Source organism: Microcaecilia unicolor, chromosome 2 (assembly GCF_901765095.1).
Source record: "Microcaecilia unicolor chromosome 2, aMicUni1.1, whole genome shotgun sequence".
NCBI classification, from domain to species: domain Eukaryota; kingdom Metazoa; phylum Chordata; class Amphibia; order Gymnophiona; family Siphonopidae; genus Microcaecilia; species Microcaecilia unicolor.
In genome coordinates this window covers 210,153,846-210,172,248 of record NC_044032.1, presented here as the reverse complement: position 1 = coordinate 210,172,248, position 18,403 = coordinate 210,153,846, and the positions used below count along the sequence as shown (strand labels likewise).

Sequence of the window (18,403 nt, the reverse complement as noted above, 5' to 3'; positions counted from 1 at the left end):
TTAAATAATGCACTTGATCTTGATCATTTAAAATTTATTTTCTCAGATATTACCTTCTTCCAAAGTAGCCCTGCAGCATGTATGGTAGAGTGATAGTAGTAGCCACAGGGCAGCCAGATGTTTCGACAGTGGTCTCACTGATTTTTGGGCTTTTAGGATTGTTGCAGTACTTAAGGGTGAGAGAGAGTGGGGGGTGGGAGGGGGGTATACTGAACTGCGAGGAATAGTGGAAAATGAAAGTAGATGAGAAAATCTGACTTGGAGAAGAAGTCCTAAAGCAATCAGACCTTTATGACAGGCAAGTGGGATGTATCCTTAGATATATAGACCAGAATAACTGGGAAAACTGGATGGGTCCATCTGTGTTTATGTTACAATATCACTTTTTTGGGCAGTAGTTTGTAAGGAGATTTTATCTTAAGAATAGTGGAAATGATCATCAGAGATATGCAGCTTTCTATTGTCATCTTCTGATGTTGATCTTCTCTTCTCGAGAGTTCTTGGGAAACGTAGTCATTGTTGAAGAGGAAATCAACTTGTGTATGTTGGAGTGAAAAATGTACTAACTTTGGTTTGTGGGGTTTGTTTCTTGTACCACATCACAGGAAAATGAAAGGTTTCATTATTTCAAGTGTACATTAATTGCTCTGACTTTTTTGAGTGTGATTATCCTTGCATGAGCCCTTGATGCTTATCCTTCTCATTTTTCTAAGCAGAACTTTCCCTATATGCTAAATGGACCATAATCATGGATGCTGTAAAGAAAGGCAATGATCTTTCAGCACTTTAGGGCATAAAAGAGAATGGTGGGGTTTCTTACAGGCTATCAGTGCTGTGCTGGTGCCCTGTCTTTTTGGTGTTATGCTTCTAATCTTTTGGCAAAATATATTTTTATGTTAGCAAATCTATAATCTCTCTATATAAAAGGCAACACCAACGTTCTATGAAGCCTCCAGCCGGAAGTGTGAAGGGGGAAGAGATATCCGTTTTCCCCATGAGTATCTGCCCCGCCCTCTCTGTAACACAAACAGTCAGTGAAGGAAAACACAGCAAAGCAGTGAAGGACTCGGAGGGGAGAGAGGGCAGAGGGCAGGGACACACACACTCCCACATGCACACAGAAGAAAACCTTGCTAGCCCCGTTTCATTTGCATCAGAAACGGGGCTTTTTTACTAGTATTACACTAATCACTTAATTTTTCAGGATTGTACATAAGTATTGCCACACTGGGACAGACTAAAGGTCCATCAAGTCCAGCATCCTGTTTCCAACAGTGGCCAATCCAGGTCACAAATACCTGGCAAGATCCCCAAAAAAGTCAATACATTTTTTTTATGCTTATCCCAGAAATAAGCAGTGGAATTTCCCCATCCATTTTAATAATGCCATTAATTCATATCAATATTTACTTTATATTTGTTTTATAAATCTTATAAAGGGTTGAAAAATATGTAGAAAGCTTACCACCAGTCAAAAACATTATTTGTTTTGTTTTTAATTTTCTCCTCTGGTTTTACTTTTTGTATTCTTTCTCTTCTGTTTCCAGTCCAGCCAGTCTCCTTCCTTTCAAGCAGTTTATCCCTTTCCCCTACTACCAAGCAATTTCTACTCCCTATCCATTTCAAATACTCTCCCATCCACCTCACCTTTCTATTAACATCATTTTGGCCTAGCAGGAAGGTACTGTTGGTAATTGCAGCATTCCACAGTATTGGGCCCACCAGACTCTCTTCCATTGGATACCAGATCTTGGTTTTTATGTAATACCTGGTGTTTTTTCATGCCTAATCAAATATCAATATATAGCTTTTGAAACCTAGCTAAACTAATAACGATTGTATATCTGGAAATGAGCAAAAATAAATTTCATGCTTCTTTGTTGTTCATTGGAAGATTGAAGTTACATGCAGATGCTTGTTGTTTTCAAAGGCTGTATTGTTTCCTAAGATTTTGTATGAATAATCTTTTCTGGTAGCATTTAACAGTTCCTGTATCTTTATCATTTTAGTGGCCTTTTGTGTAAGGTGAGTGCAGGAAATGAAAATGCATATCTGACCACAGTCCATTTGGCTGCACTAGGAAGATTGGAACCACACCTTACTCCTCTGGTTGTTGCTTTCCGGTACTGGGCAAAGGTAAGTTATTTATGTTTGTAATTAAATTTTATACGGTCTTTGTTTATAGTCCCCTACTCCTTTCCAGCCCAGCTATATTTTTCACTTTATACTAGCTAATTTCCACAGTTAACAGATCTGTAATAACCAGGTCCCTTGGCAGAGGATGGAAGGGAGACGGTTTCTCTAAAACCCTGAAATCAGTCATTTCATCAGTACATCATTAGCACAGTAGCAGGAGCTCTCACCTGGATGTGCAGTTTGAATCTGCAGCTAAGCTGTGGGAGTCAGGCCCCAGGCATAATTGTCCCTTAACTCTGTTAAAAAAACATCTTGTGAAGAAGTTTCCAACAATTTAAAAAAATGTTTGTTCAAGCCTTTCATTGCCCTCCACTTTCAGCTTTTTTTCTCCTTATCCTTGCATATTCACTGATTCAGGGGATCTTGGCCAGAAAAGTGATTCATTCTTGTTGTCCCAGCTACCATGCCCCAGAGCAGTTCTTATTAATCAGTAATTCTTATTCTCATGCCCAGTGAAGTCATGACGAAAGAAAGAAAAGTTCTAAAGAACTGCATGCATGCTATAACTGAAATTGCATCACTTTGTCTTGAGTTAAAACACATTTTTAATATGATGAATTTAAAAAAAAAAAAAAAAACCCAACCTAGCCTTATTTGTTGATCAGTTAGAAGTTGCATACTTAAGAGCTTTTGCAACTTGTAATTGGCTAATGGGAGACATTGCAGTAAAGTATACATTATGACCATTCAAGCAGCTATATTTTTTATTTATTGTATAGAAGTTCACCCTTGTGTGATTAGGGTAAGACGAAGAAGTAATTTAAAACAGACAACAACATGGAGGATGCAGACAGTTCTTGAAACAGAGTTTACAATAGCGTAATAAAATGTTTTGTATTCTAAGACATATTAAAGCTGAGCATACAAACACAGAAAATAACAGCAGATGATGACCACCTGTCCAATCAGCCCATCCATACCAACTTCTTAGCTCTACAATCCCTTCCTCTTCTTCGAGCTCCTCTGAGCTTGTCCCATTCTATGCATATATTACTCTTTCTGTAAATAAATATTTCCTTGAATTACAACTGAGTCTATCCAGTTATTTAAAATGTTACCTGCAATGTGTACTTTGCCTTGTTGACTATGAAGCAGATTTCTCAAATGTTTGTTTAGTTCTTACTATTAATATTTTCATTTAATTATTGTTTACTAGTTTCTGTGGATCAGAATAATAATGTTGATGTGGTGAACCAGAGCCTTTTTGTGATATTCTGAAGGTTCTGTTGGGGTACACTGTGGGCCCTGTTTACTAAGGCACGTTACAGGGATATTGTAGGCGCATACACAGTTAACGGCACGTACGTGGTTAACGTGTCTTTAAAATGTTAGCACGCCTATAACGCGGCTTAGTAAATAGGGCCCTATATGTGATATTCGAGTTCCTGAAAGTGCTCACTAATTGTCTGTAAAACATAAAAGCTAGAAATGTGAATTTTGAATCTTAGGTACCAGTTTATAGTACTTCAAGAGACCATTTAATGATATTTCATTCTTTTCTCTTTCCCTCTCAAATGCATTTTGGATAGCTTTGCCACATAGATGAGCCTGAAGAAGGAGGATTGCCACCTTACGTATTTTCTTTAATGGTCATCTTCTTTCTACAACAAAGGAAGCAGCCTCTTCTGCCCGTTACTTTGGGTCTTGGGTATGTGACACCATATATATATTATGAAATTGTTTTCAAATATTGTTATTCTTTTGATGTCCAAATAATACTTAAAATGTTAGTAACAGTTCTGCCATACAAAATCCTGAGTGGTATAGAATGAGTAAACATGAATCGATTTGTTCTTTAAAGAAGTACTAAGACTAGGGGATGCTAATTAAAGTTACATGGTAATACTTGAAAAACAAAAAAAGGCAACAGTCTACTTGCTACTTAAAAGTCTATTATAAAAAGTAGACCGATACACATATATAAAAACAAAGAAATAATTTATTCAAACCAAGATAAAAGCAGTACCCGACGTGGCCACGTTTCGCCCTCAGGCTGCGTCAGGGGTAAAACTACAAATAAAAACATAAAAATAGTGATAACATCATCTCAAGCTATGTGTGTGTGTGTGTATATATATATATACTGTATATATATATATATCTTCTCAAATATATAAAAAGTCATAACAAATGATAAAATAAAGTACAATAAATGCATTACACATTCAAAAGTAAAATGGGGGAGGAGATAAGACAAGCCACTTTCCAAACATATAAAAGTGTATAAAACGTTGAATGGATTTAATCAAATCCAATAATGTATCAATACATACCTAAAAATCAGGGGTGATCAACATACCCCTTCAAAAAAAGCCTAAAACAAAATTAGAAAGATATACATTAATCCCACCTTGATCAGCCCATGTATCACAAACTCTACATCTCACCAGTCAGCTCAATTAAAATTCTCATCATATCAACAATTGATTATATTTCATGGTGTAAAACATTCAATTACTCACTGTTATAAATCTTCTACAAATAGACCACCTTGAATCCTAAAACTTTATCAGCCTTGTCTATAACATCATCAAAAGATATGGCTGCATAAATGAAACTAACTTTCAAAAGACCATAACTCATTCTATAGTAAATATACTTATACATCTGCTTTACTCCATGCTGCCATCTCCCATAACATCACATAGATTAAAGCTGTCTACTTGTCAGCAGACACTGCTCTGGATCAAAATGCCACCGCAATACCATCTGTGCTGTGGCTTCCCATTTTTTTTTTAAAAAGAGAAAACACTATTTCTCCCTCAATCACCAAACAAACTCATTCTTACTAGATATTCTTGTACATCTACTTTACTCCATGCTACCATCTCACAAACATCACATAGATTCAAGCTAGCTACTTATTTTGCTTGTCAACAGACACTGCTCTGGATCAAAGTATTATTTTTGTTAGCTAAATAAAAATGTTCAATATTAACAAAATAAGCCTTGTTCTTCCAGAGTTTCTTTGTACTATTTATTGGGTCAGAGTTCAAAGGGACCCAAGAATACCACCAATGTCAATTGGAGCCCAAGTGTCTCTAAATTAGCTTGGTTTATTGTCATAATAGGTGGTGAGGCTTAAAACTGAGGAGCTCCTGCCTCACAAGATAATTTATAAAACATTGGAGGAGACAATTTTATACTGAAAAAATAATGTATTCCTATGTTCTCCGAGGACATGCAGGACTGAGTTTCTCACATATGGCGTTAATCTCATATGAGTTACGTCATCTGGCGTAGCCCGGGTGCAGACGCTACCCAGCATTCTGTTACTTTAAGAAGCTTCTGACAATATCCCACTGCTCATGTGTGAGTGCTTTTCTGCCCAGCCTACACCACTTAATATTTGTCGAATCTGCCCTCAAAAGAGCCAAAAGTTCATAGGCTCATGCCTCAGCTTTCCTGGGCAGAGAGGCTCAGACACTAGATTCTTTTGGGAGGATGGTTTATCAGGCCTCGATGCTTGTCTCCTGCATCCAGACCTATCTGCTGTACACGAGTATCTACTTTGAAGTCCCTGGTGTCTGGTATGCTTGAATTTGCAGACAATCTCCCACCGAAGCAAGTCACGCAGCTTCGCTAGCTAGCTTCCAAGCAGAAGTGCAGAATGTATTAATGTGGTTAGGGGAACTCTTTTGATGTGGCACACAGACTCTCCACTTTAGGTATCGGTATGAGGACAAATGCAAAGTGATGCACCTTGGAAAGAACAATCCAAGTCATAGTTACCTGATGCTAGGGTCCACTTTGGGAGTCAGCACCCAAGAAAAAGATCTAGGTGGTGGTGTAGATAATACGCTGAAATCTATACAGTGTGCAGCGGCAGCCAAAAAAGCAAACGGGATGCTAGTAATTATTAGGAAAGGGATGGTAAATAAGACTGAGAATACTATAATGACTCCATTGTGCGACCTCACCTAGAGTATTATGTTCAGTTCTGGTTGCTGTATTAAAAAAAAAAAAAAAAGATATAGCGGAATTAGAAAAGGTTCAAAAAAGAACGACCAAAATAATAAAGGAGATGGAACTCCTCTCACATGGGGAAAGGCTTAAAGAGGTTAGGGCTCTTCAGCTTGGAAAAGAGATGGCTGAGGGGAGATATGATTGAAGTCTACATAATCCTGAGTGGTGCAGAACCAAGTAGAAGTGAATCGATTTATTTATTTATTTATACTCTTTCAAAAAGTACAAAGACTAGGGGACACTCAATGAAATTACATCGAAATACTTTTAGAACAAATAGGAGGAACTATTTTTTCACTCAATGAATAGTTAAGCTCTGGTTCGCTGGAAGGTGTAGTAACAGCGGTTGTCGTATCTGTGTTTAAAAAAAATGTTTGGACAAATTCCTGGGGGAAAAGTCCATAGTCTGCTATTGAGAGAGACATGGGGAAGCCACTGCTTGCCCTGGGATTGGTAACATGTAATGTTGCTACTATTTTTGGATTTCTGCCAGGTACTTGTGACCTGGATTGGCCACCATTGGAAACAGGATATTGGGCTAATGGCTCATTGGTCTGACCCCGTATGGCTATTCTTTTATGTTCTTATGAGTAGACTCTCATGATTACATGTTTCAGAGCTAGAACCTGTGGTTCAGGAGAAATTGGTGGACATCCCCTGCCAAAGAGATGTTTTTGTGGGCAAGGTGGAGAAAGGTCGCTGAATGCTGACATTAAGTCCTTCTCTTGGCCACCGCCTCCTGTGGTCACCAATTCTTGGAGGGTCTCTGAAGAACCTAGAATGAGTTCCTTTTATTCTCAAAGGTATAGGTTTACCCCTTCTTCACGTCCTCAGCAGCAGATCCAGCCCCAGCGCTCCAGACCTAGACAGCAGCGCCCTCAAAACACCCAGCCTACTCCCCATTCTAAACCAGGGATGAGCTTTTGACTGGATTCAGGAGACCATAGCTGCCATAACAGTAGCTGTCCCAAATCAGCTACCGACAGGAGAGATGCTGAATTTTTTTCCACGAAAGGTGGCCCCTTGAAACCTCAGACTGGTGGGTTCTTCAAATAATCCGGGTGGGTTACGCTTCAGCAGAAAAAGATCTCCAAATTGCCCACTGATTGTGTCATGCCTCAGCTGTCAACATTGGGAAGTGCTTGCAGAGAAACTGTCCTCCCTTCTAAAGGCCCATGTGATTAAACCCATTACACCAGCGGAAGAAGGGAAGGAATTTCATTCCAAGTACTTCCTCATGCCCAAAAAGATGGATGGATTCTGTCCTATCCTGGACTGAGCAAATATCTGACCATAGAGAAGTTCAGGATGATTTCCCTGTGCTATGATTAAAAAAAACAAAAAAAAACAATTGCCCCTCTGAAGGGACACCACCTTGTAGTGGTGAAGGGGCTTCCATGTTTCAATGACTCAGAGGGCTGTGCTGAAGGGCTACCCATATCAGACAGGCCTCTGAGGAGAAACCAGACAGAGTGTCCCAAAACTGGGAGAGTGGTGAGATGGTGACCTGGAGTTCGTATGCCCAACGGCCCAGCTGCCTTCTGAGGTTCTGTCTTCTTTGTGTAAATTTCCTCTCTGCAATTGCATTTTCCTTAACTAAGAGGAAGGGAACAACCAGCAGTCAGCCGCTGGTGGCCAGCGTTTTGTCCCCTCTGTGCATCGAACTGCCCACAGATGAAAGGGTTAGCTAGTCCTTTGATTAGCGCCAGCGAAGGAGCGTCAACGCTCTTGGACCTGGAAAAACAACTCCATCGTTCCCGAATTATTCAACCACCATGTCCAAAGGAGTGGAGGAGTGAGTTAGAGGCATATGCTGAAACAGAGGACGTTTACAACAGAACCCGAATCGGCGGAACCACTCCTAAACACCTCAAGAGAAATCATCTTGGAGTTTTTGGCTTCCGTGGAGGTTACATTGAATATCATCTGGAAGGCGCTTCGGGACTTAACGGCAGTAGTAAATAACTTTGTTTCAGATATGATCTTATTGGAGAGTTGCATGGACAATTTGACTGGAACCGTCTGAGAGTGAAAAATTGATATGACAGATGAAGTTCTGTACAAGCAAGAAGTGGTTATGATCTTGAAAATGATAATGGACCAGAAACTTTGAATAATAAGGTGGATGTTTTTGTGGAGGATTAATGTTGAGATTATTGTTTTTCCCAGAGTTCCAGGTATGAGTCCTAAAGTTTTCCTCAGAAATATTTCCTTAATTATTACTTCGAAAGGAGTGAAGCCTGTGAAAACTGGGATTGCTTTAATCAGTGGGATTTGAATTAGAGACTTGAGTATATGTATCGTTAATTTCTGGTTTTTAAATGAGAGAGAATATAATCAGATGTATTATTTCTAACTAAAACCTGGACAATAAGTATGTTCTCAATGAAATGAATTGACTATACGCCGTATTTGGTCTTGAGGAAGCCAACCAGATGATCAATGTGAAATAATGTTTTAGATGAGTAATATCTGGGGATAATCAGGTTAATACCATGTTTTCTTTTTTCTGTTTACTGTTTAATTGATCTCCTTGTCTTATTTCACTCTCCCTATTTTTCTTCACTTTGTGGTCTAAGAAAGAGAAAGATTGTATATAATCCATATATCTAGTTGGGTTTGTTTTCTTCTTATATTGTATTAATGTGCAATCCTCTCTGTATTACTGTTTGCAAGTGACCTTTCTAAAATGAAAAATTATAAATAAATGATTAAAAAAACCAATTGGTTATACTCTCTGGACTTTAAAGGATGCCTATACTGACATTCAGAGACTTCCATGTCACAGGAAGCATCTCCGATTTCAGGTGGAAATGCACCACTATCAGTACTGCAACCCTGCTGTGTGGCCTTGCGTTCACTCCCATATTCATATAATGCCTTACTGTGTTGCAGTGTCGCTGCCCAGGCTGAGAGTTCATATTTTTCCCTACTTGGACGATTGGCTGGTCAAGAGCACATCAAATGAAGGAGATCAGCAGTCCATGCAGAGAACTGTTCAGGTGGTGGAGCTACCTAGGCTTTGTGATCAACTACCCCAAGACCCATCTACTCCCAGTTCAAAAATTGGAGTATATTGGAGCCCTGCTAGACACCGATCAGGCTCAAGCATATCTGGCACAGGCGGATGCCCTTGTGGCATTTGCCACTCAGCTTCACAGCAACCAGCAGATCACAGCTTAGCAGATGTTGATGTTAATGGGCCACATGGCCTCCACAGTGTATGTCATTCTCATGGTACACCTCAATTTAAGGATGGCCCAATGGACCCTAGCTTCCAGTAGTATCAGACCAAGGGGTACCTTGCGGATGTCATCATGGTCAGTTCAGAGTTCACCCAATCGCTTTTCTGGTGGCTAATTTGACCCAGTTTGATCCTGGGACTACCATTCCAATTTCCTCTGCCCCAGAAGGTTCTCACTACAGATCCATCCACCCATGTAGATGGGCTTCTCACCCAGGGGACCTGGTCCACTCAGGAGACCAAGTTCCAAATCAACCTCCTAGAGCTACGGGCTTTCAGAGATTGGCTGATTAACCAGATTGTTCTAATTCAGACAATCAGGTTGCCTTGTACTTTATCAACAAGTAGGGGATACAGGATCCTATCCCTTCTGTCAGGATGTGGTTGAGAGATAGCAGTGGGCCATCAGCCATGGCATGATACTCTGAACAAGGTGATGTAACTGCTTGAGTGGTTTCTTAACATTGGCATTGCCTGCAAGATCTTCTGAGAGTGGGGCACCTCTTCGATGGATCTTTTTGCCACTTCTCAACAACAAGGTTCATCTGTTCTGCTCCAGGCTAGGGTCACATGACAGACCAGCATCGGATGCCTTCCTTCTTGAATGAGGTGGTAGACCCTCCTGTACACATATCCTCCCATCCCTCTGAAAGAAAAAACTTTCATGAAACTTAAGTTCAGGGGACCATTATTTTCATCGTACCCTATTGGTTGAGGCAAGCTGGTTCTCTCTTCTGGAGTTGTCCGAAGAAGGATTGTGGAGGTTGGACTGTTCTTTCACCCTCATCACGCAGAACGAGAGGTCTCTTCTGCATCCCAATCTCCAATCCCTGGTCCTTACGGCCTAGATATCGAGGGCATAGAATTTACATCTTTTCAGCTGTCTGAGTCTGGCTTTCAGGAAAGATTCCACCAAGAAGTGTCATACTTCACACCATCTGGTGTGAAGTTAAGGTCCTAGATCCTCCAATTTGCGCTATGCAAAATCTGCTTGAATATCTCCTACACCTCTCTGAATCTGGTTTGAAAGCCAACTCTGTAAGGGTTCACTTCAGTGCAATCAGTGCTTCTCATTACCAGATGGGAGGTAAGCCCATCTCTGTACAGTCTCTAGTTCACTTCATGAGAGGTTTGTTGTTGATGAAGCCCCCCGTTAAACCTCCAACTGTGTTGTCAAACCTCAACGTCGTCCTCACCCAGCAGATGAAAACTCCTTTTGAGCCACTTGATTCCTGTCATCTGAAGTACCTGACCAGGTGGAAGGTCTTGTTTTTGGTGGTGGTAACTTTCAGCTTGCAGTCAGTGAGCTTCAGGCCTTGTATGCGAATCCATCTTATATGAGGTTTACAGAGTTCTCCACACGAACCCTAAGTTTCTTCATAAGATGGTGTCTGAGTTCCATCTTGATCACCTTCTGCTCAGTGTGCTGCTGCGGGCTAAGAAAGCAAATAGAATGTTAGGTATTATTAGGAAAGGAATGGAAAACAAAAATGAGGGATGTTATAATGCCTTTGTATCGCTCCATGGTGCGACCGCACCTCGAATATTGTGTTCAGTTCTGGTCGCCGCATCTCAAAAAGATATAGTGGAATTAGAAAAGATGCAGAGAAGGGCGACGAAAATGATAAAGTGGATGGGACGACTTCCCTATGAGGAAAGGCTAAAGCGGCTAGGGCTCTTCAGCTTAGAGAAGAGGCGGCTGAGGGGAGATATGATAGAGGTCTATAAAATGAGTGGAGTTGAACGGGTAGATGTGAAGCGTCTGTTCACGTTTTCCAAAAATACTAGGACTAGGGGGCATGCGATGAAGCTACAATGTAGTAAATTTAAAATGAATCTGAGAAATTTTTTCTTCACTCAACGTGTAATTAAACTCTGGAATTGGTTGCCAGAGACTGTGGTAAAGGCGGTTAGCTTAGCGGAGTTTAAAAAAGGTTTGGACGACTTCCTAAAGGAAAAGTCCATAGACTGTTATTAATGGACTTGGGGAAAATCCACAATTTCTGGGATAAGCAGTATAAAATGTTTTGTACATTTTTGGGATCTTGCCGGGTGTTTGTGACCTGGATTGGCCATTGTTGGAAACAGGATGCTGGGCTCGATGGACCTTTGGTCTTTCCCAGTATGGCAATATTTATGTACATATGTAGTCCATTGTCCTTCCAGCATTCTTCACAAATCCTCATGCCATCCTGGTTAAAGTGCACTGCACAGCTTGGACTTCTATCGAGTTTTGGCTTTCTATCTGGAGTGGTCTAAAGCCCATAGATATTTCACACAGCTTTTTTTTTTTTTTTGACCCAAACAGGATGGGGGGGGGGGGGGTCCATTGGTAAACACATTTTATTCAATTGGCTAGTAAACTGTACCTGTTTTGCTTATGCCCATGCTGGGCTGAATCTATAGGGTCATGTTTCGGCTCACAATGTCATCCATGGCTGTGTTGGTGGCTCGCTTGAGATCCACCTCCATTGAGGAGATTTGTAATGTGGTCTTCAGTTCACACATTTGCCTCTCACTACTGCCTGAACACCATACCCAATGGAACAGCTGGTTTGGTTAAACAGTTCTGCAAAATTTGTTTGGTGTCTAACAATCTAACTCGACCCTCCTATGCCATTCTTTCTGTTCCAAACCTGCTCCTTCACAACAGGCCTGTTATTTTGTTAGTATTATTGGGTTTTGTCAATGCAAGTCTCTATTTGTTGTTTTTGGTGAGCCTGTTAGCTAGGAATTCCCATAAGTGAGAAACTCAGTTCTACTTATCCTCAGAGACAGTGAAGTTACCTATAGCAGCTGTTCTCTGAGGACAGCAAGGACTAGTATTCTCACATACCTTCCTACCTTCCCTAGGAGTTGTATTTTTTTTGCTTTGGTATTTTACTATGGATCCCGCATGCTTTTACTGGACAGGAAGGCACTCGCTCGTGGTGGGATGCTGCTAAAAGCTTCTTCAAGTAACAGAGTGCTCTTTCAGATGAAGTCATCCATATGAGACTAAAGCCATATGTGAGAGTATTAGTCCTACCGTCCATGCAGAGCATCTGCTACAAGTGAGTACTTTGGGTTTTTTTAAGCATGGTTAAAATCCAAATAGCATTCAAGTTTGAAATCTCAAGGAAAATTTTTCCGGTCTCCTACCATAGTTTGGATTTGGTTATTGTCAGTACCAATTTTAGAGATTTTTTTTTTCTCTTGGAATTCATGCTTTGTGTGTAAGTGTTCTGAATTAGGAAACACCACATTTCTCTAAGATTTTCCTGTTTTTGCTTTTATTCAGATTGAGGGATTTGCTGTATGCAAATTAATGAACTTTAACCTTAAAATGGTTGAAAATGACATGGTGCTGTGGGAGTATAACCCACCTGCTGCTGGTAAAGATCATCACGATAATGAAGCTCAGCATAGAGGCAAGGTTTGTACTAATGCAGCTTCTTTACCTTCAATATCTCCTAGTGAACTGTGTGCAAATCAGGGATTCTGCATTGGGGTGAAGTAATTCTATACCAGTGCGCCTGTATATAGGTACCTAGAGAGCACCTGATTGGCACTTATTCTATAAAGGAAAGTAGGCACCTAGTAGTAGACAGGTAGTTCCTTAGCATCCTAACAGACCAGACAAATGTGTTGTATCCATCTACCAGCAGATGGAGACAGAGGAAGAAAATAGTCATCAAGTGATTTGTCCCTTAAGGGTATTATGACAGATTCAAAGCATGTACTGCAATACCTGCATTTAAAAGAAAATGAGGTTAAAAGAATACAGCCAACGGCATCTGCATCAAAAAAGCTGTGGTCCAATTACAGAGGTCAGTGACTGTTGGCTGTATTCTTTTACTTTTTACATTGGACCTTATTTTTCTTTTAAATGCAGGTATTGCAGTATATGTAAGCCTACAAATAGGTGGGAAAATGTGGGATACAAATGTAACAAATAAATAAATATGCTTTGAATCTGTGAATGTATTGTGGAAACCTATGTGACCCCTGATGAAGGTTTTTCCAACACTTGGCCAGGTTGGGTCCTGTTTCCATTAAAGTTGACATTTGGATATACTCTTGTTGTGTTTGTCCTTCCTTGAATCACTGCTGATGTTTGGTTGTCTATTCAAAATAACATTCTATGCTGTGTAATACCCTTAAGAGGTGTGTCACTTCAGGCCTGTTTTTTCCTCTGTCTCCATCCACTGGTAGACAAAATCCATTTTTCTGAACTGGTCTCATAGGACTAAAGCAGTGTTTCCCAAGTCTGATCCTGGAGTACTCCTTGCCAGTCAGGTTTTCAGGATATCCACAATGAATATGCATGAAAGAGATTTGCATATAATGGCAGTGTATGCCAATCAAGTTTATGCATATTCATTGTGGATATCCTGAAAACGTGACTGGCAATTGGTACTCTAGGACTGGACTTGGGAAACACTGGACTGAAGGAAAGAAAGTTATCAGGTAAAATACAACTTTTCCTTATGCACATATGAGATTACGTGTGAGCACTTACACTAGCTCTATAGCTGGCATTAAGTGTGTGCACCTATTTTCCAGTGATACATGTGTGATTTATAGTATTCTGTAAATTGCCAACACATTTCATCCAGACTCCACCTATGTGGATGCCCACTGGCAAGCTATACACAACTGAAGATGTGTGTATAATTGTAGCACTTAAGCACATATCCAGAAAGTATGCCATTTTATATTAAAAATATCCAGTGAATTAACACTGTTTGACCAGAAAAAGTTTTCATACAAGTCAGAAATACATCTTTGTTGATATAACATTCGACTGGTGACTAGCTTAATGGGAAATGGGACTTGATATACCGCCTTTCTGAGGTTTTTGCAACTACATTCAAAGCGGTTTACATATATTCAGGTACTTATTTTGTACCAGGGGCAATGGAGGGTTAAGTAACTTGCCCAGAGTCACAAGGAGCTGCAGTGGGAATCAAACCCAGTTCCCAAAGATCAAAGTCCACTGCACTAACCACTAGGCTACTCCTCCACTTAGGAAGAAGTGTTTTACAAACGCATTAGGCATTGCTTTCTCTTTAGAAAACTTGAGCCTATCCCTTGTAATATAGTTTCTCCGAGGACAAGCAGGCTGCTTGTTCTCACGACTGGGTTGACGTCCACGGCAGCCCCCACCAACCGGAACAAAACTTTGCGGGCGGTCCCGCTCGCAGGGCACGCCCGCTGCGCATGCGCGGCCGTCTTCCCGCCCGTGCGCGACCGTGCACCTTGTGTCTCGGTCTCCGGAAACGGACACAGGTAGCGAGGCAAGTTCTTCGGGACTGTCTTTTTGGAACTTGCGCCGGCCCCTCGATGTCAACTTCGACGGCAACGGTATCGACGGCCGGATCTTCGGTACCGGTATCGATGTCCACGAAATCGGCACCGACGGCACCGACCCCAGGAGCACAGTTCCCGTCGGCCCGGACATCCTCGCAAAACGTCCCAGCAAAGGGCGGGGAAACCCCTATTATCGAAACAAGATGGGCGTCCATCTTTCGTTTCGATAATACGGTCGGGGACGCTGAAATCTTGACATTTAGGTCTTCCCTAGACTTGGTCGTTTCTAAATTTCGGCGATAATGGAAACTAAGGACGCCCATCTCAGAAATGACCAAATGCAAGCCCTTTGGTCATGGGAGGAGCCAGCATTTATAGTGCACTGGCCCCACTGACATGCCAGGACACCAACTGGGCACCCTAGGGGGCACTGCAGTGGAGTTCAGAAATTGCTCCCAGGTACATAGCTCCTTTACCGTGTGTGCTGAGCCCCCCCAAAACCCACTACCCACAACTGTACACCACTACCATAACCCTTATGGGTGAAGGGGGCCACCTGAATGTGGGTACAGTGGGTTTCTGGTGGGCTTTGGAGGGCTCACATAAACCACCACAAGTGTAACAGGTAGGGGAGGGTGTGGCTGGGTCCACCTGCCTGAAGTGCACTACACCCACTAAAACTGCTCCAGGGACCCTGCATACTGCTGCGATGGACCTGAGTATGATATTTGAGGCTGGCACAAAATATTTTCAAAGTTGTTTTTTGAGGGGGGTTAGTGACCACTGGGGGGAGTAAGAGAAGGTAATCCCCGATTCTCTCCGGTGGTCATCTGGTCAGTTCGGGCCTTTTTGTGCCTTGGTCGTAAGAAAAACAGGACCAGGTAAAGTCGTCCAAATGCTCGTCAGGGACACCCTGTTTTTCCATTATGGGTCGAGGACACCCATGTGTTAGGCACGCCCAAGTCCCGCCTTCGCTACGCCTCTGACATGCCCCCGTGAACTTTGGCCGTCCCTGCAACGGAAAGCAGTTGGGGACGCCCAAAATCGGCTTTCGATTATGGCGATTTGGGCGACCCTGTGAGAAGGACACCCATCTTCCGATTTGTGTCGAAAGATGGACGTCCTCTTTTGAAAATAAGTCTGATGACTTCCATAGAAGAGTTTGGATCCTCTGTTGTGTTTTCCCACATAGCATAATGTATATGGTTGGCCAGACTTAGAAACACTTGCACAGGTTTCTCTAATGATGCAAAATAATTGCTTATTTTGGCTTTTATGATCTCTCTCGTATATGCACTTCATTTGTTGTACCATAATTATTTTTAGTCTCCCTTAGTCTTTGCTGGAAAACATCCATGTCCAGTTCCAGTTGGGCAGCTTTGGGTTGAGTTACTTCGATTCTACGCACTGGAGTTCAGTTTGACTGAACGGGTCATCAGCATTCGCCTAGGGATGGTGTCTCGGGAGTCAAAGGACTGGCCCAAAAAGCGCATTGCTGTAGAAGGTATCATTTTTTTTTCTTTTCCTATTCACATTGTATTGAAGTTGCTTAAAGCTCTGATATTTGAAATGCAACATAACCAAAATAATGAAAGCATATATTCTCCCAACATTATTTATACAGAGTCTCCCATTTAGTGTTCTTGTTTCTTTTACCTTATTGCCTTGAAGAGCAAAAGGAAGAACGAACTAAACTCATTGATATTAGAAATGTATTTGTTAGCAGAAGTGATACAGAATAGGCCTTAATTTTGTTCCTTGAATGCCAAAACATAAATTTACTCAGTTTTTCCATATATTATAGCCTCCATCCACTTTATGCTGTCTGCCCACCCGCGCCAAGCAAATGACTTTGCAAAGGCTAGGTCACTGCACACACCTTCTCTTTCCCATTTTCCGTACAAAAAGATTCATTTTTCCATTTTAGTCGTTTACATTGATGTTTCTAGTATAGCATGTGAAGTGGTAGAGTTTACCCAGAAAATTCCTGAAGGCACAGATCATATCTTTCTATCCCATACTCCAGCAGACACTGGTAGGATTTCAAATAATGTCATCACAAGGAATCTGACAGTAATAGTCTCAACTCATATGATCCACTCTGACCTCCACTGTTGTCATATTTGTTACAGAGGGAAATAAATTGCCAACTGCCTTGCAAACAATTCATCTGTCACTGAATTGTTTAGTAGGATAAGGAACACCAGTTTGGTATAATCTCTTGAGGCAATTGCATATGATTTCTATTTTGTGAGAATGTTGTTTCATAGGCTGAGAGAATGCCTGCATTAAACATTTGTTGTTAAATATTTGTTGTCTTCAGATCCTTATTCAGTAAACGGAATGTGGCAAGATCCCTAAACAGTCAACCTAGTGTATGAATATATCCTCACTGTTTAGGACAACCTACAAGTATTTTGCTTTACCCCAGACAAAGCCAAACAAGCTTAATAAGAAACAGTCTGGTGCTATGACATCACAGAAATCAGAAACAGAAAAAGAGAGTTCAATGAATGACACCATTGATAGGCCACTTCTAATTGAGTTACATAAAATAAATAATAAATTGGGAGAGTTGGTCATTGATGAAAACATTGGTGCTATAGATTCAAGTCAAAATGTTTGTGAAAGAGTGCTTAACGATGCTGTCAAGATACTCGATGGCTATGAAAGTCCATCAGGAGAAGAGCTGGCGGATGATATAGGGAATATGGATAGTGCCGTTGAAGACCCGGACTGTGTCGCAGATGAAGTTCTTTTTGCAGATCATGAGGATCTGGAGAGTGGAAATGAATATGAGGACGAAGAAGACAATGATCAAGAGGTAAAATGGCAGAAACCTTTCATACCTGTTGATCAAGTTTTGGATGAGGACAGCGAAAATGGAGAGCCAATCACTGTAGTCAATATAAATGATGTTGAAATAGACAACAATTCAGATCTGGAAAATTTTCCAAACATATTTACTGAAAGTGATGAGTGTGGTGCAGAATGCTGTAATGAAGTGGATTGTAAGGTACATTTGTATGAGGAGAGTACAGAAGGTACTGATGAACTGGAAGAGTCCTTGATCAAGTTTCTGCCTTCAGAACATGAACAGATGTCTGAAATGAATAACTCGGATGAGGAGGAGGATGATGAAGAAACAGATCTGATCTTTAGGCAAAGGGAGCATCTTGATAGCACAACTGCTGAAGAGGAACTGGACAACACCTATGCAGGCTCTGGGGATGATGTACTGTCTGAAAACAAAAAAGAGCCAGACAGTCTTATCCTTGCCACCTACCAAGAATTGCAAAAAGATGAAGAAACTGTAGTTGGAGAACTTTTAAACAGAGGAGATTTTACTGACCAAAAATATAACTGGAATGAGAAGGATGACATCCATGCAGAAAATTGTATTGATTCTGTGTTCTATGAGTTTAACAAATTTGCTTTCACAAAGGGCAAGGTAAGACACCAAATTCCTGTTCATACTAGAGCTTCTAAATTGATTTAAAAGTTTTAAAAATGGAACAGCATGGTGGGTTAATGGTAGCACTATACACTGCCATTTGGAGGGTTGCCAGTTTGATTCCCCGATAGGATCTTTCTCACGTTGAGTGAATGGGACAGGGAGAGTCTCTGGATTAAGAGTTTGCAGCCCAATAGGAGAAAGAACTATGGTTATTGTTAAGATCAACATCTAATTTACTGTATTTGAAG

General features: G+C 41.0%; 1 protein-coding gene across 1 annotated transcript in view; it reads left to right on the top strand.

Annotated features, from left to right (window-relative positions):
* TUT7 (terminal uridylyl transferase 7) overlaps positions 1 to 18,403 on the top strand; it is a 242,055-nt gene that overhangs the window by 68,611 nt on the left and 155,041 nt on the right. Inside the window, 9 exon segments of the mRNA XM_030193686.1 lie at positions 2,010 to 2,136; positions 3,726 to 3,825; positions 3,828 to 3,844; positions 12,687 to 12,821; positions 16,025 to 16,202; positions 17,022 to 17,030; positions 17,033 to 17,067; positions 17,069 to 17,088; positions 17,090 to 18,149. Coding sequence (XP_030049546.1) covers positions 2,010 to 2,136; positions 3,726 to 3,825; positions 3,828 to 3,844; positions 12,687 to 12,821; positions 16,025 to 16,202; positions 17,022 to 17,030; positions 17,033 to 17,067; positions 17,069 to 17,088; positions 17,090 to 18,149 — 1,681 coding nt within the window.